Consider the following 25,757-nt stretch of genomic DNA (forward strand, 5'->3'; position numbering starts at 1 on the left):
CTTACATTTCACTTCCAGCCCAGCAGGACTTCATTTAGAAGCAAGCTTTTATTTACACATGCTACATAAAACGTGCTTGTCAAAATATATTTAATGACTTCAGGTGCAACCAGGTTTAAAAATCACATGTAGAAACTTCAGGGGGCGAAATTCAAGTCCACAGGTTGTCTTGGCTAAGCCCTGACTACATGGCTATACATCTTCTTTTCAGCAATAGGTGTATAGTGCAATAATCAAATGGGTGAGAAATACACACCAAGAAAGTGTGTTTTATAGATTCTGACTGAACTGAACTGCAAAGAAAACCAAAAAAAAAAAATCCTGTGGTGTCCCAGGTGAATTAGCTGTAGCTGTAATTGCAGACCGAAAAAGTCCATCCCAGCAGCATTACATGTCTAGCGGAGTGCAGATATGCTAGTGGCACAAAGATCGATATTCCCTTTTCTCCTTTAAGTTGTGGTCTACCGAGCTCTCGCAGCTGAAGTACTTCTGTGATTGAAAGTCGTGCTCTGCGCTCAACCTCCCTCTGGTAAAGCCAAATCTGAAGAGACAAAACAGCCTCTCTTTCTCACATCTCTTGATTGTCCTGCAGCTCTTCCACACGCTGAAATTGGCAAGGTGACCTTGATGAGGGGAAATGCCAACTGTCAATCATTGATTACCAGGACTTTTTACACATTCACTTAAGGGCTCCCCTTTCAAGTTTGATCAATCTCAGCCAAAATGTAGTCAGAGAGTAACACAGAGGACTGTCAGCACTGTGCCTCAGGTAAGAGTGGGCATTTAAAATGGGTAGTGGAAAAACAGAAAAATGGGATCACACCACAAACCAAACCACACTAAACTGCACCAACATATTTCTTTAAAAAATACTTCTTTCTGAGGCTTTGCCGCAACTATCAACATAATAAAATCACAAGTGAGATAGATAAAGTTGTTTTTTTGTTTTGTTTTTGTTGTTTTTTACAACCCCAATTCAGAAAAAACGTTGCTGTGATGCTGTGAAAAATGTTAATTTAAAAAAAGATTCATAAATCTCACAAACCCAAAGTTTATTCACAATATTACATGGAAAACAAACCAAATGTTCAAACTGAGCTCATTTTGACTTTAATTAACCTCCAGGATTTTATAAGAGTTACATTCAGTTGGAGAAAAATGGATGTACGATATTTTATCTTACTTTAAGAGCTAAATCTTCTTCACGTGAACAAAGACCTGAGGCCGTGAAGCATTTTCACAGAACAGCAGAATCCATAAATGTGTTGCTCTGGAGATATGAAAATGTGTCAGGTGAAAAGGTTGTGCCCTGCCTCATTATTCTTGGATAGAATATTTGACATGGACTCAACTGTTAATCCAGAGAAAATCCTGCAGGGTTTTCCTACCCTGATGGTCGCTCCACGGATTGGTAGGAAGTGGTTATGGGAATGCTGGGCCGTCCTACTGCTAAGCCATGAATGTAACCATCCCACTCGGGCCTCGAATCCTCTGCACTCCCCATAATGACTCATTGATCTCAGCCTCTCAATCCCTACCTGCCTTATCTCAGTTAATGGGGCGGCATCGTGTTCTCTGACAGGGCTGCAATCTCTCCGAGAGCCTGAGTGCACTCAGAGGTCGGCGCTTTTGCGCTCTTGCAGCCCCACACCACAACCGGGAGGAAGAAAAATGTAGAATGTGAAAAGTGTTGTTTCTGAAGACACCCCCCTCCTCATTTGAGAAGTCCACAATCCCTCTAATACACTTTGTTGTGTTTGTTGAGTGGGATGATATACAGTCCCTATAGGACTTCCTTTATCGTTTCAATTACAAACTCGCACTTCACACATCAACAATTCTTTTGGTTGCTTTGGTTGATAGCCTGGCTTTGACCCCAAACATCTGAAGCTTACAAAAGGGACTCCCCTACACAAACCCATGAAAAGGCTGCAGAATCCACAGTGATTTATAACTTTTGAGGCTGGCATGACAGCAGAAATCAGCAGGGAGTAGGCGGGAGGGGAGGAGAAGAGTGAATGAATGGTCTAAATGGAGCAAACAAGTTCACTGTACTGCTATACATGCTCCTTAGCACGCTCCCTATGGGCCAATACCACTGAGATTGCAAAATTGACAAAAGAAAATCTGAAACTTATAAATCTCATACTGTACGGCATCAGATAAAAACTGGAGCAGGATTTTATTTTCCATATTATACTCCTTTTGGGGTCTCTTGACCATGAGAATACATTTCTTTTAAAATCATTTTATATCCTGAGGTTGTGGAAGTTTATTTAATAAAAATTTCTTTTCATTCAGCCAAAAGCCTGGATATCAGTCCCATATATGGGATACGCACTGGGAAACACGCCTGGGAGAGTACAGTGAAGTCATCTATAGAAGAAAAAAACAACACGTAAAAGAAGAGCCGGTCACATTTCAACTCATCTATATCCCAACATTATTATATCCCTTCCTCATTAATCCAGAGGAAGCCTGTTTCTTTCTTACTTGACTGAATAGTGCCTGAGGTGACATCTCCACAACGCAGCAGACATACAGACACCTTGACAGCTGTGGAAGTATACTGAGCTTTGGCAAAACTCAAAACTCAGCCTCCCTGGGAGATTTTTAATGACCAGTCAGGCTTTCCCCGATTTGGGTTTAAAATCGGAGACACCTGACAGCCTTGACGTTTGACTGACATGCAGGATATCCTGTTCTGTGACCCCGCAGTCGTCCTCTTGAACAGTCTTGGCAGTAGGTAATAAGCTACAGGAGAGGTCGGAGGTATGGATTACAAAGTGGCTAAAATACTGCACTGTTGAGAGTGAATTGCTAGATGGTAAAGACAAGAAAAGCAGAGGGGAGGAAGCCGAGTGGGAAGGCTTTCACGGGATTGCTGCGAAACAGACACAAATAATGGGCGAATAATCACTGGAATAAGAAAATGAGAAAAATAAATTATGGTAGTTGGAAAACATTTAGGGGCCCAGTGTAACCACGACATGTGTAGCTAGCAACAGCTGATTCCTGTTTGAGGCACCATTCACCTTTACTGAGTTTGAGAGCTCCTGTTTTGGAGGTTCAGCGTTTGTGAATTCAGGAATTAGTTTGAGTGATGGGTCTTCGACTTGAAGGTTTTTATCTGAAAGCTTGTTAGTTCTGTAACACAGACACTGATCTTACTACACTTCTTAAAACCCTAAACAGTTGTTCCTTAAGGTGGCACTCCTTTTGTCTTGCTGAGGTTTAGGTAAACATCCTTTTTATGGATTGAAGCGACTGCTTCTTAAAGGTTCCAGACATGTGGTTAAGGTTAGGAAGGAGCTTGGCCAAGCTTTAAAAAACAAGTCTTGGATGGATGGGCCAAGACTGTAACGCAGTCCATCCATCCAGCTTAGCTTCCCCCATACACAAACTTTGTCGCTCTTTAATAATGTATTCTGACTTCCTTCATTGCTCAACATGATTAACGTGATAGCTGGAGCACTACGTCACTCGTGTCATTTTTGGTTCATGTTACATGTCCTGATGCTGTTGTTCTTCATGGGAGGATGCTCTCAGCCAGCATATCTGTGCAGGAAAGCGGCCTTGTTCTCACAGTCATCTGTGGCCCTGTAGCACCCGGCAATTACCCGTTAATTTCGTACGAAGCCCATCGTGGGTCACGTCCTTCATGTCCCAAAGGAGACCACATTAATATATTACACATCGCCAAAGAGAACACGATTCAGCTCCAATTATAATCCTGTTAATATCGTATGTTGTCATTGGCTCCACTCTTAATAATAAACTCGCAGAGGGCCATGGTGACTATATTAACAAAATGAACATAATTTCAATCATAAGGCTACAACTGATGCTTTTTGTATTTAGGTGACTTTTTAGTCTATTTCTTTCGCTATAAAGCCTAACTACATCCCAATGTTTGTGTTTACATTTTGATAACAGCGCTCGTTGTTTACTGCGGGCAGGAGCGCGCACCTTATGCCTTTGTTTGGCTGCTAACCGCTTGAGCTCCTCGGCAACTCAGCCTCACTTCCTCTCACTCTCCCTTCATCAACACTGCAGGCAACACACAGCTGTGAACAAGCCGGAGCCTCTAGCAATTCTCCTGGCCCTTGCCCAGCTCACACAGTGTTTCTGAAAAACATTTTAATTGACGCAGCAATTAAGCCAGACAAGTCAAAACAGAGCTCTTGCGGAACCTCTATATGAGCAGAGTAATCTGCTTCCCCGGGCAAGTTTATCTTGAGAATGTGGAGTATTCATCCAAGATATATTGCTTGTATCTCAGACAGGGAGAGTTCACTGCAGAGAAAATATTTGGGAATAATGTGCAGTTAACTGCAGTGTATCACCGCTGGGAGTAGTGGGAGATTAATTAGTGTACATCAGCATTAAAGGGTCGTGCCGGATTTTAACCGGTATAAAACAAATTATGCATGTTTGACATACACATGAAAAGCAGGCAGTTAGATTATTTTGCATTTATCAGTGCTTTTTAAACCTTCTCAAGGTTTTCTTTAAGTAAGAAAACATGAAACAATATTATGTGAAAATTATTACGCATAATGCTCAGTTTATATTTGAAAAACATTCAACTTCTAGATAAACGCCAACCAGAAAGACTTGCTTCAGATCAGCAGGTCAGCTGCTGTAATTGCTCTAAAACTGAGGCTACGTCCACACGTACCCGGGTATTTTTGAAAACTGAGATTTTTCTATGCGTTTGCACCTTTCGTCCACACGTAAACGGCGTTTTCGGTCACTGAAAACGGAGATTTCTAAAAACTCTGGCCAGGGTGGATAATTTCGAAAACTCAGTTTTTGCATTTACGTGTGGACGAGAAAAACGGAGAAAACGCAGCATCAAAGGTGTGCGCATTTTTTGACGTCACACTGTGCGCCACGTCATTGTTTCCGTGAAATGAATTTCTACAATACTGTTACTGTTAATTTTACTCTCTGCAGTGTTTAAATGCTTACATATACACACACAGTTACTGTCCCTCCACACATACGACTCGGTTCTGCTTCTATGCCCCAGCTTTGTTTACTTTTTCCCACTGAGGCTTCTACACTTCTGATTGGCCAACATTTCTACACGGTTAGGAATCTAGCGCCACCTGTTGCTTTGGCATGTTCCTGGCAGCGTTTTCCTTCATTTCTGCATGTACGTGTGGACGTAGCCTGAGGCCGCCAAACAAAAATCTTTTATCAAGATTCGTCTCATGTCACATGTTGTAACCTTTACCTGAAGTTACCAGAGCATGAGTGTCACGATTATGTGACATTAAAAAACAAAGGGGGGTAATTAAGTAAACAATTTGTGTCATTGTAAACAGCATGTTTTTAAAAAGTAGGGTAGAAGAAAGTAATAGAAAATAATTATAATAAGGATATAAGGATTCTGGTTAAAGCATACAAATCTGGTAAAGCTGCCCCTGGTCCTGCTGGAGGCTTCTTCCTGTCAAAAGGGATTTTTGTCCTTCCCACTGTCACAATGTGCTTGCTCATGGGGGAGAAGGTGACTGTTGTTTTAAATTTCACGCCCTGTAAATAAAACTGAATTGATTGAAATTGAGTGAAAGAATGGGAAACTTACAGAAATATCCATCTATCAGTCATCTTCCCCTTAACCTTGTCTAGGTTGCAGAAATGAGCACACCTCATTTTGTCAGATGTTATTTCTCACAATAAACCTCAAGGCCCTTTTTAAATCAAAACAAGCAAGAGTCAGATTGAGAACCAAGGCTGCAGATGGAAGCTTTACTAAAAAGCGGTGTTTTGAAAAGTCTCAACAAGATCTTGAGCTTTATTGTGAAAGGTTTATGTGGAACATAATCAAGCGGACACGCGATGCTGTTACCGTTGTTGTTGCTAACCTCAAACAGTGTTGGTCAAGTTACTTGAAAAAAGTAATCAGTAACTAATTACTGATTATTTCCCCAAAAAAGTAATCCCGTTACTTTACTGATTACTTATTTTCAAAAGTAATTAATTACTTAGTTACTTAGTTACTTTTTAAAAACACGATTTACAACCTGAATAGGTGATAAAGCGATAGCTCTTTCAGCCCAATTCTACTTTTTCTACATAATCCATCACACAAAATGTAATCAAATGGAAAAGTCTCTTTTTAAAACTTGTTTTATTAGTTTTAATCTTTTAATTGTATGCATGAAGCAAAAATAAAATTATATGCACCATTCTCTGTCTTGAATAAATTTGTTTAACATTTAAACCTATTTTCTGCACATTCCAGCACATAAAATAAAATATTTTTTGTGTTTACACTCAGTCTTTCAAATAGATGCAAGTAAAACACAGCAGAAAATAAATAAAATCAAAGACTAGCGGTCCTTTTGCTCTATTTTCACCTGTAAAGCAGGAGTTGGGTAGGCGGAGGTTTACCCTGGTGCAGGTGTGCCGCGGCGGTCAGTGGAAGAATCCGCGAGTTTCTCTGTGAGTTCCCCATTACGTGGTAGCGCACTCAGTGCTTGCTTGGAAGTTTAGGGGGTTTTTTTCGCTGTAAAAAGAAGTTTTCTTCCCACGCACAATGGACACTAATGTTTTTGTCACTTTTTATGGAATCAAACTCAAAGTAAGGTCAGTACTTCCACGCTTTAAACGCTGCACGCTCATACTCTCTCCCGCACTCGATATATGATGCACTGTTGATCTGCACACAGCTGTTGTCACGAACGTCGCACTTGCTTAGAAATTAAGAAATACTTAAGAAATTAATATAGCCACTACAGTGACCATCAGAACGATGAAAAAATATTGCCGTAAACAGTTTATTTTGCGACACCACGAAACAAATGATAGCGTAAAATGAAACGATAGACATTTTTATATTGTCATTCGATATATATCGTTATATCAGCCCTAATTTAGATGACATTATTAGAGAATGTTAACAGCAGACCTTGTGTGTGAAGCCCTAACGACAAAAGGACAAAATGTCTGCAGGCATATCAACAGACATTTAACAGCACATGAAAGCATCCTTCACAATGAAGGCACGGCTCATAAAGGAGAATTAAAAAGGAGAGGGAACCCTGTGACAGGTAAAGTATCAGGTGTGTCAGTGATTGTTTGGGGTCATGACAGCTCTTTTCAGAGCTCGCTCAGACTTCCCGTCTGATTAACGCATGAAAGTGAATTTTCTTGACATCTCGAGAGGCGTTGCCGAGCAGCTGAAGCACACTGTTAAGAGAAAGAAGTGTGGATGTGTTAAACCTGGAACGACACAGAGGTAGAGGTAGGCTTGAGCTGTGAAAAGACTCATCGCTGCATCTATCAGCAACTCTGGTGTCTGCGTGTTAAAAGCTGTTTCAGAACTTGACGTAACTTGGTTGTTAGATTTTGCAAGTTTCTTTGGCAAGAATAGAAAGAGAATGGAAAGCCGATAATGTGCAACTTAAACTAGGTATAATTTAAATATGCCAGGTTTTATCATCTTCTGTTGATTTTATTTCACTGAGCTTTCATGTTCTGTTGCCTTAGTTTTAGCTAAAAGACACTCCTGCTTTTCCCTTAACCATGCAAATCATAATAAACTGAGTCATGGTGTAATTACTTCTGACTGTGATGTTAGTCTCTGATGCCACTACGGATTTTTTTTAAGGTGCAATATGAGGTGCAACTACAATACCCTATGTCCAAACTGATGACCACAACCACCACAATAGCACATGTGCAACAAGTGCCTCCCACATCATTGCCAGTCTAAGCAACGCCCAACTTTTTTTCTTATTTCTGGCGTAATACTTTTGTGGAAACAAACTGCATCCCCTAAAACAACTCAAACACTTTGCTTGAACGTAGAGTAGATTTACAGATCGTCTCCACAGAGTCCAGCACTAGTGCTAATACGGCAAACACAGGGGCGAGCTTTACCACGGGCCTCAACGCAACAGTTAATTATGCCCAGAGCGTATCACCAGAAGCCCAGCATCTCACCTAGCCATAGTTTATCTTTCCGCTGCTAATTTGTTCCAATCAATTACCTTTGGAAAAAGGAGGCTCCCAAATTTACGGGGACAGGAAGGGGCTGTTTATTCATTCCTGCGCTTTTTTGTTTTGTGCCAATCTTTTAAATATTCCCTCAGGTTGGTTTTGTGCTGGGAGGCCTCCATTAAAAACCCATCGCTCACCACGGGGTTCAGCATGTGACAGAGAAGGGCGCCTGGACCCCCTGGAACCTCTCTCTCTGGAACTTCTTGGAACAGAGGGGAGGTTAACTGACTTAATTACAGGCTTTAAAACAGCAAACACTCATCACAGTTGAGCAGGATTACTGAGATCTGTCTGACAGCATTTTGAGTGAAGAGAAGAAACACTTTCAAGGTGGGCTATGATATCAGTGGTGACCCACATGAGGTGGACCTGAGAGCTTTGTCTTTTTTCTCTAGGTGTCAACTACAGTGACACAGAAATGCATTCACTGCTCCCTGAAATCCACACCACTGAAGCTCAACTCCAGTTAAATGACAAAATATGGACACATCCCATGGTGTATGATTACTGAATGGGTTTTCTGTGTTTATGTTTTTTTTCTGTGTCTATCCTGGAGAGCTCATCCAACAAACTTTCTGCAACTCTATTCTTGACTGTGCAGCCCTACTGTGCTGCTTTTAATTCCACCCTGAAAGATAAAACATAAGCATGTCAAAACTTGGGAAGGTAGGAGAAGACAAGCAGGGGTAAAACCTGATCCACACTGTAGCCCATGAGAGGAACTTTGGACTGATTCAGAGCTCGGAGGCAAAGAAGTGGGAGTGAAATCCTAGCTCACTCTGTGCCTGCCTCTCTTCCTCTCATCCCCTTTTCTCTGTCCCGGCCTCCCTCTGTCAGAGCGCTTCATCTTGGACTCTAGGCGCGTTTGTCTTCTCGCAGAAAAGAAATGCAAAGTAGGCTGCGCCGAAACTCTGGGAAACGCCACAGGACGTCCCTCGAGGGGGGAGAAATTAAATACGGCCACTAAGATCCACACAGTAAAGTGGCAATAAAGTATTCATTAACCCACCATTGAAGGGCTAAGCAGGAAAACAAGCAACTGAGTTAAGAAGTCAAACAGGGACTTAGAACACACAGTAACACCACGCTCTTTCATCTGAAGATTTACAAAACAATAAGAGGCTTGGAGAGCTCATGAGCATGTACATCTCGCTGAGAGAATCAAAGAAAAGGATGACAGAACAAAGTTAGCAACACCAGGGCATTACCAAATAGTTTCACAAATATTTCCCTTACTACTCATAATCCTCTCTGCTTTTATATTGCAACACATCTCCCACTGTTGGTCTGGCAGCGTGCCAGGTGGAGTGCAGGATGTAAACAGTCTCTTTTCCTCTTGTTGATTTTCATTTTCCCATCTGAGGACCTCATTTTTCACCTCCACTCTAAATTGCTGTCCTCCCTTTGGAGCGCCACAGTGGTGCTCCTCGGACCCGGACCGAGGAATCCTATAGGAAGCACGGTAAAAGGCCTGCGGGGATCCTGTGTGCGGCATTCATTGACAAAAAAGGCCTGATGCCAGTTTGACGTCCACCCCCAGGTCTCCCAGAATGTGAATGAACTTCTATGAATAAGAGGCAAACCTACACAAACACCCCTGCAGCTATAGGACCTTCACAGGGGGAAGAGTGTGTGGGCGACGCCAAACAACAACAACAACAAGGGGACTTGCATGCCAGGGTCTCCCCTTTTTCATCTCCCTCACCAATCAAGAGGACACAACACCACAGGGGGGACATTTACAAAAAAACAAGCCTATCAGGGGGTCACTGCCGGCCCCAGCCCATCCTCAATGGGTGGGATCAAGAGTCCGTCCCCACACTCTGCAATTAACACCTACTCCACCAACATGCAAAAGAGAAATCTCCAAATCAGCATTTCAAAACCACACCACAACAAAGACATCAAAGTGCATGCATTGTATTATGCCCGAGTGCTCTTATGGGTTAAACTCTTCAGTGTGTCTTCCAAACGGCCTCATTTCCCCTTACCAACGTGGAATAATGTATGACCTCATCAGTGATCGGATGAAGAGGTGGGAAGCAGGGTCTAAACATGGTGAAAGGTTTTAGGCGGGAGGTGAACTGCTGACTGCAGTTTATGAGCTGAATAGCGCACAGTTTCTGTGTTCTGCACTCCAATCTCACAGACGACTTTCTCTGTCCTAGCAGTATGGGTGACTGGTGATTGATAATGAACATTTGTTTGTCACTAAATGCGAATCTGAAGAGGTCAAATGTTGCCCTGGATTTACTTACTATCACTTTTTTTAAATTTTCTGAAACCCCAATAAAAAGTCACAGCGCAGCAGAAATAATCCAGTTTCATCACTGCGGCCAGCTGCACTGATACACAGCAACTAGAAACATCATGAATGGAGCTTCAGCTGAAAAAGATATTTATGGATGTATGCTCTTCTTGTACACCGCACTTTAAAAACTCTGTGTTATGACTTAAACTACATGGCAGCGATTACGTCAGCTTCACTAACATGACCTAATGTTTGCAAAACCCTTTTTTCAACATTAATCTCTATCAAGATTATTATGACAAAGATTAAGTGGGAGTCAAATGTAAACACTTTATTTAAAACTTTACTCAGAAAGTAGCCGCTTGCTTGTTGAACAATCTAACTAATACTCATATGATCAAATGTAAATATAGCATATTGTTAGGAAAATAAATTGGTGAAAAGTAGCCACCTTTAAATATATTTGCAAATTTTATGGTTTGTTCTTAAGTTGGAATTTGAGCTACTTCCACTTTCACAGCATATCAGAAATAAACATTATTTTCATTCCAGTAGATTTTATATGACAGCTTGTGCTACTAGGTGCTTTTCAGATTATTTAATTTACATGCAAAACACACAAAAATCTCAAAATACTCTTGTTTTTTTAAAAATCTGTTCCACTTCAGCTAATTCCAAGAGTAAAATGCTGCCCCAAAGTCAATGAATGAGAAACAATAATCGATTTGCAATCACTTTTAATACTTAAAATATTTTTATCTTATCATGGTTACTATACATACTTTACCTGAGCACTAACTGGGTGCTATCAGTGCTTCTACTTAAATAAATGGTCTACAGTATCTTTTAGTTGTAAAACAAATCATTTCATACTGTACATAGTAAACCTATGCTTGTCCAAAGTGCTCAAGTACTTGGACCGACCTCACACACAGAGAGCTGCTATGAAAGGTAGCGGCCTGACCATCGGGAGCAATTTGGGGCCTCATTGAAACAAGCTGTCAGATATCACAGTAAATATGTTTACACAGCAAAAGCATAGAAAACATACCATTAACATTATCAGCATTTCTGTCTTGACAGTTAACAAACTGATGGTCCAGTGCAGCATTTAATCTGTACTGGCAATATGCAGTCTATGACGTCACAGTGCATTGCACCATCTCAGCTATGGTGGATTTACTGCAGGGACGAAAAAAGTGCTCATCTTAGGAGTTCCAAGTCTGCAAGAGGCATCTGAAATACTACCCCCCAGCGTCAGAGGGTGAGAAATAATGTTGAGGTTGTAGATCAGAAGGTGACAGTGGCCTTGACCTCCCGTGTCTGGGTCACTCCCTCCCACTTGACCTTCCTGAGCAACTCCTATATACTTAGCGTCTTGATATGAGGGTGATATGAGATACCTCGTTAAGAGATAACGTTAAAAGCCTGCAACTACAGACGTGGACTGATTGTACTCTTTAGGCTAGAGTGAGGTAAGCATTCAGAAGCCTTAAGTAAGGAACAAGAACGAACAAGTGATGATTTGGCTGTTTGCAGCAAAAAACGAGCCAAGTGTCTTTTTGCAGCTTACCCCGGGGAAGTTTGGGGTGGTGTGCAGGACTAAAGTCACAGACCAGGAGGTACAAGGCAGGAGAGGAAAGGGACTGTTACCTTCAAAACCTGGTATGGCAGAACTGTGCTTTGAATATGATATGAACGTCTACATACAGCCCCGGTAGGGGGTTGGCGTTGGGGGTGGCGGGGTGAATTTGCAGAGGTTGAAGACAAGGTGGTTCAGTGTTCTGGATGAGCTGCAATGAAAAGAGTGCTTTGACAGGCTGGCTTCAAGGGAAGTGTTCAGGAGCAGATAAATGACTCAAACCTGAATACCATCCACAGTTTTAAGTCTCAAAAAGCAACGACAATTCTCTGTCTGATGATCTAAGATAACAGAAATTGGTGAGTATTAGACCGTGATAGGGATCAAGTCATCCATCTGCCCAGATGACAAGACAAAGAAGCACTTCAAAGCAGGTGCCATTCACCTGGGCAACCACTGAATTCATTTTACCTGTCTCATTATCTTACTCCCACACCTCTGTGTACAGCTTCCTGTCTTTTTTACCATGTTTCTCTTGAGTTACATTTTCCTAAAGGAAAACACACAATGCCACATTCGAAACCGTAAACCTTTTGTGAAACTTGGGCGCAGGTTGAGCTGGATCCAAGAACTTGTGTAAGCCGTCTGGACCATTATTCTCCCTGACACCTTAATCTGCCACAAGAGAAACACTGGTGCTAAGAATATACAATGTTCAGCCTCAGCAGCAGTGCAAAGACAAAGCTAGTCTGAGTCTTCAACCTGTTCATCCGGTCTCCGCTAATGCCCTGTTTTCACAAGTGAGAAAAGACATGAAGTCCCACAGGAAGTCTTAATTATGCCACCTGGAAAGAATGAGCCTAGAAGACTGGCAGGTGTGCTAGATACCAACCAGGTTACCAAGATGTCAAGGCTGGGAATGCTACATCATTATCTATTATCAGTTTCCTCAACAAAGGAAAATGTAGTACAATGACAACAAAGGGTGACTGACGGTTTTCTCCTTTGAGAAGTTTTAGGCTACTGTTGGCAGTAAAACCTTTCCCTGGCAGCTTGTTGTGATTACAGAAACTAACAAAGTACATCATCTAACCTCATTACTTGGTTTCAACATGCAAAATAATTTACGACTCCAACACATTTGTCCATACTGTGACATAACCACGTCCTCTGCTCGGTTTGAGATCTCTAGTGCTCTAAACCTGCATATTTTGGCAATTTCATAAAAAACTGGAAGAGTGTACAGTTCCATAAATAGAAAACATATGTGCAACAGATAGCTACTGGTGGAAAGAAAGAAAAAATTACAACAATATCTGGACAGTTTGGGTGGTATTTTTCAGTCTTGTGAGGAGAGTCAGGGTGGCGGCATTAGATGCAGCAACATGCCCTTGAAAGACAAGATGGAGAGACAACACTGGGTCCTCATTCATTTTGAGAGACCATCTCGGTTTCACTGGCGAGTCACCTGACTCAGAAGGCTGCTCGTCAGGTGAAACCCTGACCAAAGCGCAAACGCCCTGCTCTCGATATGACAGATCTCATACTGCAGATGCAAAAAGAGAGCGCCGCTGACACGCCAGGAATCCAAAACACCCCAGTCCCCGTGCATTTACTGTAGTTCCGATGCCAGAGAAAGTTAGCTAAGTAGTAGAAGGAAAAAGGACATTAAGGCATAAGAGTTCGATTAGAGCTGAGCTGAAATTAACAGACTATTTGGCAGCTATTTTGATATGTTATGGTTAGAGTGGAGTTATTTACCAGTTCAGGCTTCTGAAATTAGTTCAGGCTTTTCTTTACCCAATATGACCAGTAGTTAAACTGTTAATTGGTTACAGCAACCATTTTTAATTCAGTTCAACTCAACTTTGTTTCTATGGCACCAAATCACAACAACAGTCACTTCCAGGTGCTTCATATTGTAAGATCCTATCAATCAGACCCCTACCCTAAAAACAATGTTGTTTATTCTCATAAACATGAAGCAATAATTTTAAGAGTAAAATGCAACTGAAATATATCAAATCAAAAGTTTATTTATTCAAATAATAATAATAATAATAAATAAACAATAATAATAATCAATATGCTTGGAAAATATGCTTCGCATAAACTGCATACCGATCAAGTAAATTTCATTTGATCAGATTCCATTAAATTAATTAATATTATACAGACCTATTGTAAAAGAAATTGTGTATGTATGTATTCAACTAACTGAAAGAAGAAGAAGAACAGTCCTTTATTGTGATTATATGTTCACACGTAAAGAAATTTAATTTGGTAATTCTCGGCACACATGAAAAGAAGCACACACACACATACATATACATATATATATATATACATACATACTAGGGCTGCCACGATTAGTCGACTAGTCACGATTATGTCGACTATTAAAATCGTCGACGACTAATTTAATAGTCGACGCATCGTTTGAAGCTTTGTAAGATCACAAAGGACGCAGGAATGAGTAGTAGGATTTAAGAGTGTAATAACGGACTGAAACAGAAGATGGCAGCACTGCATGTACAAGGATGCCAGCTGCCGTTAAACCCCGAAGAAGAAGAAGCTGTGTCCCAGAATTCATAGCGCAGCTGTCAACAATGGCGGCAGCTAGTTAGTTTTAACTTTACTCTTATTATTCTTTCTGGGTCACAAAATAAACGTTTAACATATTTTCAGGCGAGAATGTAGCTGTGTAAACCTCAAATATCTGCTCAGTTTATCAAGACACCACATATTTTCAAAAGCGCTCCGACGTTTTCGGAGACGTCTGTTACCCACTAGCTCGTTAGCTAGGCGGGGGCAAGGCTAACTAGAGCCGTGAGAACACCGGACTCCCGGCAAATCGTTTTCAAACCCACCGCCGTCTTTCGCTAGTCAGGTTAAACATATATATAAGTCACTTAGATAACTTAAAATGTTATTGTTTGGCTTTTTTTAGTATTTTATTTGTTCCTGAGTAAATCGGTTTGGCTGAGATTAAAGTTATAGTTTTTGCACAGCTAAAACTGTCAAGCAGACAGCTGATTATCAGAAGTGTGAGACGCTGGAGAATATACTCCGGTGTCCTGTTATATTTTAGAAAGCAAGGAGTTTATTAAACTTCACCGAAACAATCTGCAAATTTCATTAAAAATTAATAAACTACCATCTTGTCTTTATTTTTAGTTAGCACAAACACTTCAGCTGTAAGCTAATGATAGTTATATAAGACCAGATGCTGCTGGTGCAATAAGCTGTACGTCCAATGGATGATGATCTGATTAGTCGACTAATCGCAAAAATAATCGGTGACTAGTCGACTATCAAAATAATCGTTTGTGGCAGCCCTAATACATACATACACACACACACAACCAACACTATAAAACAATTGAATGCATACTATCCATATGTGCAGGTGTGAAGTATAAATATGTGCAGAAAGTCACAGATAGAATTTGGTAGAACTGAAAGTCAGCATGTTGGATATATTTTTTTTGAATGAATGACCACTTGATGACAATGGGAATGAAAAATCCCCCTTTTAACAGGAAGGACACTCAATGAGGGGCAGCACAACTGGTTGTGGATGGGAGTGGTGCGTGGGGGATCAGCTGTCACCTTCATTGGTTGCCCACAATCATCAGAAGCATAAGAACAATGTTCTCTCTTAACAACTCTGCACCTGCACACACCTGCACGCACACACACACACATACACACACACACACACACACACACACCTGCACACACACACACACACTCCCTACATCCAGTAACCATATGCTGAAGAAAGAGAATCCCAGCAATGATACTACTCCCTCTTTTATCAAACCTTAGGACCACCCAAGCAGCATGTGATACTCTTTACAACCTCACAGCCATATGGCATTAGAATCAAGCAGAGGTGCCAAGCGGCTATATTCAATAACACTGAAACACAATGAGTCAATTCATGGACCATCATAAAGAAAAGCCTGTGCGCATTTAACAGCGATTGGCAGTGAGAGGATAAAACACATATTCCAGGAGGCGCAGCATCAGCGCCGGGTGGGAGGCTCAGACAGAGCTAACGGTTGGCTATGAGATGACACTGTGAACGCGAGTTTATTTGCAGAAGGAAATTGGCACTGATAGAGACGGGGCATCAGCTTACTGCTGGATTCAGGGGCAACATGCTGAAAGGAGCCAACAGACTCATCTTTTCAGGGAATATCACACGTCTGTCCCACACATATACCTGACAAGTAGAGGGGTGAGGGTGGCAGGAGCACTGTCTCCTGCAGTACTGCAGTCTATGGCCAACAGATGAATAAATTCAATTGCAAAACTTTATGACGATAAATTCTTAGCACATTTAAAAGCAATTATGCATTACAGATTACATTACTTTTCATTACGGATGTGAGTAAAACTTGAAGAAAAGAATAATTAGAACCTGCAACACATATTGATTCATTGCGAATCACATTAAAATATTATCCACAGACACAAATTCTAATGACACTGTGCTTTAAGTGAAAAGTACGCTGTTATTTTTCATCTTCAGTGCATTCCAATCAAAACAATAGACTCAGTGGTCCAGAAATAAAATGTAATCACGGTACTATCAGTCATCCACCAAATAGGGGGCAGAGTTAAGGTTGCAGGGGGGCAGAGACAGACAGATAATCGATCCCAGAGTCTGACCTCTCAGTCTGAGGCCGTTGGACGTATACCGCTGTGAAGCGTTCACTGATTACCTGTGACCAGACAAGCATTCATGCCTAAAGTTGGGTGAGGACTGCTGCAGACCAGCAGTCACATTTCATTTACGCCAACTGCTAAAAAGATTTAAATGAAGCTCAATGAAGTGAACATAAACCATGCTGTGCTCAGAAATTAGCTTGGCCAGAGAGATAAATAGATTTCAGGCTGAGCTGCATCCCATTTTAACATGAACTCAGCTTTTAATTGCTTGAGCACAAATCCCCACTTAATGTGTTTCCTCACACGTGTGAAGTTATAGGAAAACCACGCAACAGAAGTTATGTCCATAAATTAAAACAAATGTGTGAATTCTAAAGTCCTCAGCAGTGATTATAAATGAGAGACAAATTTTCCCCATAAAGTTTAAGGAGCAGCCGTTACAAATACAAATGTTTTGAAGTCATGTACACCGCAGCGGAGGATTAACACCATTTCCTGGAACATCGGGCTCAGCCTCTTTTTTCTTTAATATACACACTCTTCTCTACACCCACTCCATTAAATTAAAAGTCAATGGTTTCCAGGCCAAGTTGGACGTTACAATTAAGTGACACTTTTGACAGCTGGATCGCAGCAGAGCACAAGTTGCTCCGGACCAAACTACACTTGCACTTAAACCACCGTCACCACTTGGCCGTTTGCGTTCAGTGGTTAACCACAGCGCCACAAATGACTTCTGTGTGGCTGCCGAGGGAGAAGAGAGTTTTACACTAAATATAACTGAGCTTAGCTGCTGTGGAGACAAGCTGAGGTCTGGGACGTGGCCAAAGTAATAGTGGTTTTCAGTGCTTTTTCAGTCATTACTCTACTGCCGTGGGGTTATATGGACTCAGGCCTCGCAAACAGTAATTAGAGATCACAGCAAAACATCAGCAGCAGCCCCAGACGACAGGGTCAGTGGTTTCGTGGCTTATGCACGCGGTCGGGCACCATTGCAATATTACTGCGAGGGTGAAATTCTACCAGTATGCTTGAAGCAAGTCAGATGTGCATCAAGAAACTGAAAGGGAAGCTGCAGGTTGTTATTACTGTCAGCAAATGCACAAGTAATAATACAAAAGATCAAAAGTTTAAACTGCATTTGTCACTGAAACAATCAATGCTGAATAAACACTTAAGGCTTCAGACTCAAACATGCACGCCGATAAGGTCACAAGTGTTAAGAGCCTGGGTTCATTCGGGCAACTAATCTATAGCTCCAAAGAAGAAAGTGACCATGGGAATGTGTTGTGTGAACAACAGCAATAACAGTTTAAACATTTACTAGACAAGTGACAGGCTGGTTGTAAAAGGCCGAGCCCAAAGTCGAAGCGATACCAAACTACTGACTTATCGAAGCAGCTACTTCCCTGCTACACTGCTTTTTACATGACAGTTTCAGATTTGATCCTCATCTGTTGTTACTCGATGGAATTAAAAGCTAAACAGAAACATAACCACCCCATAACACGGGTTGACACATACCAGAATGCCTGGCATTTAACCCCAAAGGGAAGTTTCTAACCCTCTACGCTGCCACCCACCCACCAAAACACACATGCACTCTCACCCAATATAGACTACAGACTTTCCTGTGGGGTAAAAATAGTAGCCCGCTGTTTGCCGTTCACAGGAGGGCGTGCAGATGAGAAATATGTGGCTTAATGATGAGCCAGGGTGGCTTTCTCTTACTGCCACCTGCACTGCCTGTGGCGAGCCTGTTTATTGTAGCGGAGCTGACCCACATTCTGCCGTCATCCCGGTGGCTTTGGCCTCATGCGCAGTCAGAGGGAGGAGGTGGGGGCTAGTGTGCTGTAATCCTGATGATGTTATGGCATTTAAAGGACTTTTTACTTGTACTGACGGGACAGAGTGGCATTGCTGAAGTTAAGTGTGAGAAGCTTGTTTCCAAAAGGTGATAATTCTGAAGTGCTCTTTTGTGGTGCAAGACATGGCTCCACCCTCAGCGGTAGATTATGCTGGCCTGACTTTTCAAAGTGAAAATTTGCATGGAGACTCTTGACCCCGTGCCTCTGTTTGTTCTGAGCTGACGTTTGCCGTCTGCCTTAGCAATTAAGCAGACTAAGAAAAACTTTACATTAAAAGGCTTCTTCTTCTCTCTTTTTTTCGTAATCACCGGTCACGCCCGTTATGTCAACAACTGCATTTAAAGCATTTGAAGAACACAGCACAGCCTAAGTGATGTTCTGCGATTATTTTAAGCATATGAACTCACAGCAGCCCAGATGAGGCTAAAGTTCATGTGCCCAGAGTAGCAGAGCCATTAGTATGGATTTAGATTTGGATCTACTTTATGCAGGAACTGAAACATGTTATAGCAGAAATGTGGGCCAACAGAAGCAGCATGACTTTTTCCCTCCTCCCTGGAGTGTTTTGTCCATTTAGAAAATGCCATGTTTTCTGCAACACAGCGTGATATAAGCAGAACATTTAAAAGATTTTAAAAAAAAAGAAAAAATGTAACTCTTAAAATGTTGAAACTCAGATCTTGCGTGACTTGGGAGTCTCAGAGAAAAGGGTAGAGCACATACACAATTCTGCCCATCACTTCACTAATGCACTGTATCTGGTGTTAAACGAAGACTGGTTGCTTTATTTAAGATAACTTAGCTCAAAGATGCCAGAAAGTGATTATTACAATAGACAGGTTTTCATCTCCACAGGATGCATGTCTCCATTAAAATCATTAAAACAGAAGAAAACGTGCATTACTGTGTGTTAAAAACTGTTATTGAAACCATAATTGATTCAGTCCCCAAACAGGAAGATATTTTAATATCAAAACTTTCACTGTGTAAATAAGCTACTTATCTGATAAGAGTCTATCATGCCAGTCGACTTCAAAAAAAAGTCACTTGATTAGTTGTTATGGGTTTGCTTTGTCCCCAATTTGCTCATCTGACACTGACTACAGCTTTTTGCTGTTTAAAGTGAGGAAGGCTTCTTCAGCCAGAGTTGCCCTTTCTCCTCAGCTGATAAGCCTGAACAAAGTCTACTTGCTAAGTTTATCCGTTAGACTTTTTATCCATTAGATTTTGCAAACACAAATCTTTTATCAAATGCATATGAGCAGATACATTGTTCAACTTCCCGTGTCCTCTAAGTACACTGAGAGGGTTATTTTAGCATCGCCGAACGTGTTTTCCTGCTATAAAAGCTGCACACGCGACATGGAGGAAAGGCAAAAGCAATTAGGTCCCATGATTTACTCTACCTGCTTTAATAGGGAAGTGAGGGCCTCCCAGACAGAGGTCATGGTTCTTAACCTCGCTGCTCTGCTACCAAGTTAATCAGTTTGAAACATGTGTTTAGTTCAGCACAGACAAGCAGCTTTATAGCTGCAATTTAAGATTTTTCTTCACAGGGTGACTCACTGGCATAATGATCAATAATTATGAAGTGGGACCTGAAAATTAACTCATACCCTCCTGTAGTCTCACCATAAAAGACCTGCATATTGCCCATACTTGTCTTCAAGCTGTGTTCCATTTATGCCGCCGCTCAGAGGCAAACTGCCTTCCCAAACAGCTCAAGCAAAAAACTTTACACATCATGATGCATCAGGGGAAGTGCAGCCAGCTTGCCAAGGTAAGGACTACAAGGCCCCTCTCAAAAAAGCAATTAAGGCAGAGGGAGTCATAATATTGAATGGAGAGGGGGGTGCATTCCTCTGAGAGAGGCAGTAGCAGTAGACTGTGAAATTCATATTGACTAGAGAGGCAAACATACACAGGTAAGCAGCAGTGCCCAGCTTTTTCCTTGTCAGCCAAAGAACAGCGCCTGTAGTCTGTCGCTTTCAAATATATAAGTTCAGCCATCCAAAGATGAACCTATACACAAGCTCACTGGACACAGAACAGCTTATAGAGTAAAAAAACCAACAACACGCACACAAACAATTTGCACAGTTCTCTCTAAAACAACACAGCACTAAGATGATATCTGGAAAATGAAAAAACTGCTGAACTCGGGATGTGAGCTCACTGGTGTGTTAAATCCCACTTGATTAAAGCAGGAAAACGCCTTCGACAATGAACTGTGCCAGTCCACTTAATTAAGTCAACTTGTACTACCAGGGAGCGCTGGGAAACGAAGAAAGCAAAAGCAAACAGGGGAGCTGCCGCTTGCTCCCCGAGCTTTTCTCTGGATGCTAATCAAAGGCTTGATCTGCGAGCAGGACAGGCCCCGGGGATGTCGCTCTGCTTGGCTGATCCTGGCAATTTGCTCTTGGTAATACCCTCTCTCTCACTCTGCACCCCGGAGAACCCGGAAGACCATCTCACCTAATCTGTATGGCCGATGGAACGCACAAATACAACCTCCCCCCGCCTCCCAAAGTGCATCTGCTTCACCAGAGAATAATCACATAATGGCCATGGAGTTATTACATGCTCCTTATTATCCCATCTCTCTTTGTGGCTCCAATTTAGAGATTCAGTACTAAAGAAGACTGAAGATAAAGACACTGCATTTGATTAACTAAAACAATAATCATGTATATGCTCTCAAAATGGGCGAGACGTACACATTTCTCAATATGTGCATCTGCTCCGTCACTGTTTGTGTTTGTATTTGTGCAATACAGGCCAGTGGGAGCATCTGGTGGTTATTATGATGCCTGGAGGTCTGAGGAAAGGGAGCAGCGTGCGTATGAGAGTTGCATGATTTGTTTGTGGTCTGCGCAGCGCTGCTCTGGTGATGCTCTAAGTTCTTCCTCTGAAAAACCCTCAAGAACTTATCAAAGCCACAATCACTCCAATTGCACAACTGTCATTTCATCAGTCAGCCGGTGAGCAAACTCATGGCAGAGGAAAAACCAGCACTGACTAAAACACAGGAAAGCCAGGAGTAAACCAAGAATTAGAAGCAAGAGGGAAGATGAGGGTAGAAGAGAGCAGTTCAGGTTCCCACCTTTAAAAGAGATGAAGACACGGGGCGCGGCCAGTGGCTCATTGCTCACTTGGTTCCCAAAAGCCAAGCCGCACAGTGCCAGGAGGGTGTGGACCGTCCACAGACCGTCCAGCTGCATGGTGGACCAACCTCCTGTAGCTCCAAAGGCTGCTTTTTGTTTTTTTTGTTTGTTTTTTTAAATCTGCAGGGACAAAAAGAAACACGTGAGAAGAGAAGATGCTGACTCTACTTTACACTTAAAACCAAAAAAGAATCTGCCACCGTGAGCCTGTTTTTCATTTATAATTTTATGTGACGCGTCAAATCTGTATCTCCCAAGGGCCCCATCACACTGCGAGTTTTGGGCGACACCGCACCGAGGTGCAGAGTTTACGCCCAGATTTCTGGGAGCTTCATTAAACTGATGAGTCCTAATGGAAAGGAGCCAGACTTTTAGAGACTTGCACATTGCTTCCATTTGGTAAAAATTATGTTTGTTTTTCAGAGCGCGACAAAATAATGGCAGGATCGCGCTGACTCCACTGAAGCTTTTCTTCTGCTCTTCTACACGCAACCAAAATGCATTCCTGCATCATGACACCACGCTGTAATTACTGGGTTCACCTAATGCCAGGCTATACCACAACTTCACACTTACTTAAGGAAAATAGCACAAAAATAACATTGTGATTGATGCATCTCAAATACAGGTCTTAGCTGTTGATTAAAGAAAAGGCCTGCAAGTAATGACAGCCTCAAAGCTGAACAACTAAAAAAAAGGTGGTGACATTAATTGTTGATGAAGTATAGATACCTTTAAGCAGCTGATGTTTCACACATATGTGACTGACCATAAGAAATACTCGTGTATGCGGCTACCTCTTTACCTGCAAAACTTTTCTTTTCCACCTTTGTTCCCATAAAGCCTCCCTGAGCTCACTGACCGGACACCTACAGCCTGCATATCTCCTCTCCGCACAAACCACTGACACTTCAAACATTGGACGAATTTCCACCTCAAAAGCACCTTCAGAGACCTCAACAGAGCAGAACAGTCTTCAGACTGGTTGGCTGAAGCGAATTTATGAGTAAAAGCAGCTGTTTAAACCTCGGCTGTTTACAATTTGTAAACCATCCAGCTGTTTATTCTAAGAGAGAGGCCAACTCCTTCGCACAAGCGCATGAAATCAAACAAGGCACCGCTCACAGATGACACCGAGGATTGCGAAAGACACACCGTACCATGAAGTAAAAAATACAAATATGTATGTCATAGACAGTGATATGAAATATTAATACAAAAGTTTACAAAAACAAAAAACAAAAAAACAAAAACCCTTTTAGTCATGGAAACATCATATTAGTCCAAATAGCTTAAAAGAAGAAAAGGTCTCAGCTTCTTCACAGTTTATTAACTGACATGTGTTGAACAAATGTAATGCAATCATTAAAACTTACAGACGGAAACCAGTAAAATCTGGATGGACAGGGCTCAGTGGCTACAGCGCTGCTTTAATCCAGCAGACAAGAAAATAACCATCTGCATTTGCTGCCGATTAAAAACATTTTTTAAAACATTTCACAGTTACCGTGACACAGGGAAATTCCTCAGTGTTGTATTGTATGTAAAAATAAATAAAACACTATACAACTTTATTCACGTGCATGTATGAATGTGTTCTTCGGCAATGAATAATAATAATAAAACAAATTTCATGCAAAAATGTTGAATGTTGCTGAAACACGCTGAAATGTGTGTAACAGACTGGCAGTCTTGGCTACACATGGACGACAGAACTGTAAACAGTCTGGTGCGGTATTAGAGCGCACGGTAAACTGCACAGCTATTAAATAAACAGTGATAATGATTCGCGCTGGAATTGATTTTCCGATCAAAAGAAATTAATAATGATCATAATTTGCTGTTTCTGTTTCATTGTTTCAAAAAGAAAATGAGAGAGTCGGTAAGGCGTGGTGCCAATCATAAATTCAAGTATTTGACAAAAAAAAGCGCGATCCTGTATGCAGGTAACATGTTGCGTGATATTCATAATAAGGAAATAAAGTGTAAAATAAATACATAGATACATAATCACAAAGGAACAGTCCATACAGGCTTACCTCACGGGTCTCCGGATATAAGTTCAGCCTTGCAAGTCATTGAACAAACCAATTCCAACAGATCGATCACTCTCTCTCTCTCTCTCTCCAAGTTGAAAGCAGTAATAACAATAGAAAATCCCGGCGCGGCTTTCTGGTCGAACCCCGTTCAGGAGTGGGGTGGAGGTGGGGTGGGGGCACTTTGTACCTGTGCGCACTGCGTGTCTATTGGCCCCGGAGTTGTCAGTGAACACAATGAGAAAAATTACAGTTGCGCGAAAATAAAAAGGGAGAAAATGTTCCTAACTGAACCTTGTGCGTGACCGAGAGTCGATTGGATGCTGTCGTCGCACGACTACAATCAACATCTCGTGGGGGGGGTGGGGGGGGGGGAAGCCGCTCGATACAAGAAAAGTCCCCGCGGTGTCCAGACGCGTAGCGTGTGCTCCGTCGGAAAGTTGGGCGCTCCTGACTGTAGGGAGGCAGGGCGCTAGCAGGTGGATGCAGAGGCCCATTTGCCTTAAACACACCCACAGGGCGGGCAGCGACAAGCCGAGCCGCCCATCAGTGAGCCTGCCAGCCTGGGGGGGGGGGACGACGGACGTGATTTACTACCTTATCATACCACAGTCAGAGAATAGACTTTATACTGTGCTCTGGTCTCGCGTAGCTGACTGAAAGTGTATTTGTATCACCATTTCATCATGGAACATTTATTATTACACAAAGATCAAAGCAGAAAGTTTTAGGATCATCCCCTTGTGACGATTTTAACACCTTATTTAAACAAGATCAGGATTAACGCACTAACAGAGACAAAGTGTTCTGCGCCAGGTCCCACTGTCTGCCGGTCTTTATTTGTTAACTATGGGCTTTCAGTGGTGTTATGACAGTGTAATAAGTCATCAGTCTTTTTTTTAATAATTAGTTATTTTCTACTTTGTCTGTAAAACAAAGTAGAAAATAACGATTAGGGTCCTTTTTATAGATATACGGTCAATGAGACAGCCGAAAGTGTTCACAAACTGGCAATTCAAAGGCTGTATACCAACCAGAAACAGATGTGTAAAATAGAAAACTAAATCAGACAACAATACTTTTCAAATCATTTCAAATTTAACTCAAAAGACAAATGTTGAAAAACAGCCTTTAAAAAATAGACATGCATCGAAGCTGGAGCCAGTTTCATGCTTCAAAAACAGATGGGACAGGGAAATACAAGACTGGGGAAGTTGTGCAGTGCTCAAGAAAAAACTATGAAACACCTGTTTCAGAATCTGTCAGTAATTAAGATGATAAGTGACAGACTGGGCATAAAAAGAACTCAGCAGGGCTGAGTTTCTTAATATTAAATTTAAATTGTTTAAAATAAAGATTTGTTCATCTAAAGTTGCCAAGAATTTGGGGTTTTTATCATATATGATGCACTGCATAATTAAAAGATTCATAAAGTGAATAACAATCTCTGTAGGCAGGGACATGGCCAAAAAACAAAACTGTTTTCATAACCCACAGAGAGGTAGGATTCTTTTTGGAAATCCCACAAGAGGCTGAGAATCACTTGAAAATCACATGAAAACTAGAAATAGAGCTGCTTTCTCCAAACGTGTCTAACACTGAGGCAAAGTGGGGAAAATGTCCTGTGGGATGACCAATCAAAAACTGAAATTCTCTTTTCCAGGTTAACGAGAAGAGGGAGCATTTGATTTACTATCACCACACAGTTGAAGAGCCATCATCCATGACTGCATGAGGCTTCATTTATGTCTGTCCTGGGTAACCTGCAGATTCAGAGGCATCAATAATGTTAAAGAGTGTACACAGTTTTTGGAGCATCACAGACGGTCATCAGGACAGCATCTTTGGTCAGGAAGTGTCTTGGCTAGTCAGAAAGATGATCCCAAACCTCTTACTACAACATTATGGATTTGAAGCTGTAGGGCACCCACCGAAGAGATCTGGCACAATTTTAAAAAGAAAACGTAATAAAGGAAGACCTGACCAGCTAGAATCTCAAAAAACTTAGATGATGACAGATATGTTTTGATAGGTTTTACATTCTTTTGTCTGCATTGTGTTCTATGTTTACTTGGAAACCGTGTTTAATGCATGGCTGCAGAAAGTTATTTGATAATCATTCATAGAAAGCAGTGGTTAGCATTTAAAAGCTTTATTATTAAA

The 25,757-nt window shown here is 41.6% G+C and overlaps 1 protein-coding gene across 8 annotated transcripts in view; it reads right to left on the reverse strand.

Annotated features, from left to right (window-relative positions):
- sema3fb (sema domain, immunoglobulin domain (Ig), short basic domain, secreted, (semaphorin) 3Fb) overlaps positions 1 to 24,047 on the reverse strand; it is a 60,550-nt gene extending 36,503 nt beyond the window's left edge. For all 8 annotated transcript variants that reach the window (XM_026168856.2, XM_026168855.2, XM_080302066.1 and 5 more), the window contains exons 1-2: positions 23,598 to 24,047; positions 21,498 to 21,678 (exon numbers count right to left, since the gene is read on the reverse strand). In XM_026168856.2, coding sequence (XP_026024641.1) covers positions 21,498 to 21,615 — 118 coding nt within the window. In that variant the 5' untranslated portion in view covers positions 21,616 to 21,678; positions 23,598 to 24,047. The remainder of the gene's footprint in view (positions 1 to 21,497; positions 21,679 to 23,597) is intronic.
- Positions 24,048 to 25,757: the final 1,710 nt, after the last annotated feature.

This window comes from Astatotilapia calliptera, chromosome 5 (genome assembly GCF_964374335.1).
Source record: "Astatotilapia calliptera chromosome 5, fAstCal68.1, whole genome shotgun sequence".
NCBI lineage: Eukaryota > Metazoa > Chordata > Actinopteri > Cichliformes > Cichlidae > Astatotilapia > Astatotilapia calliptera.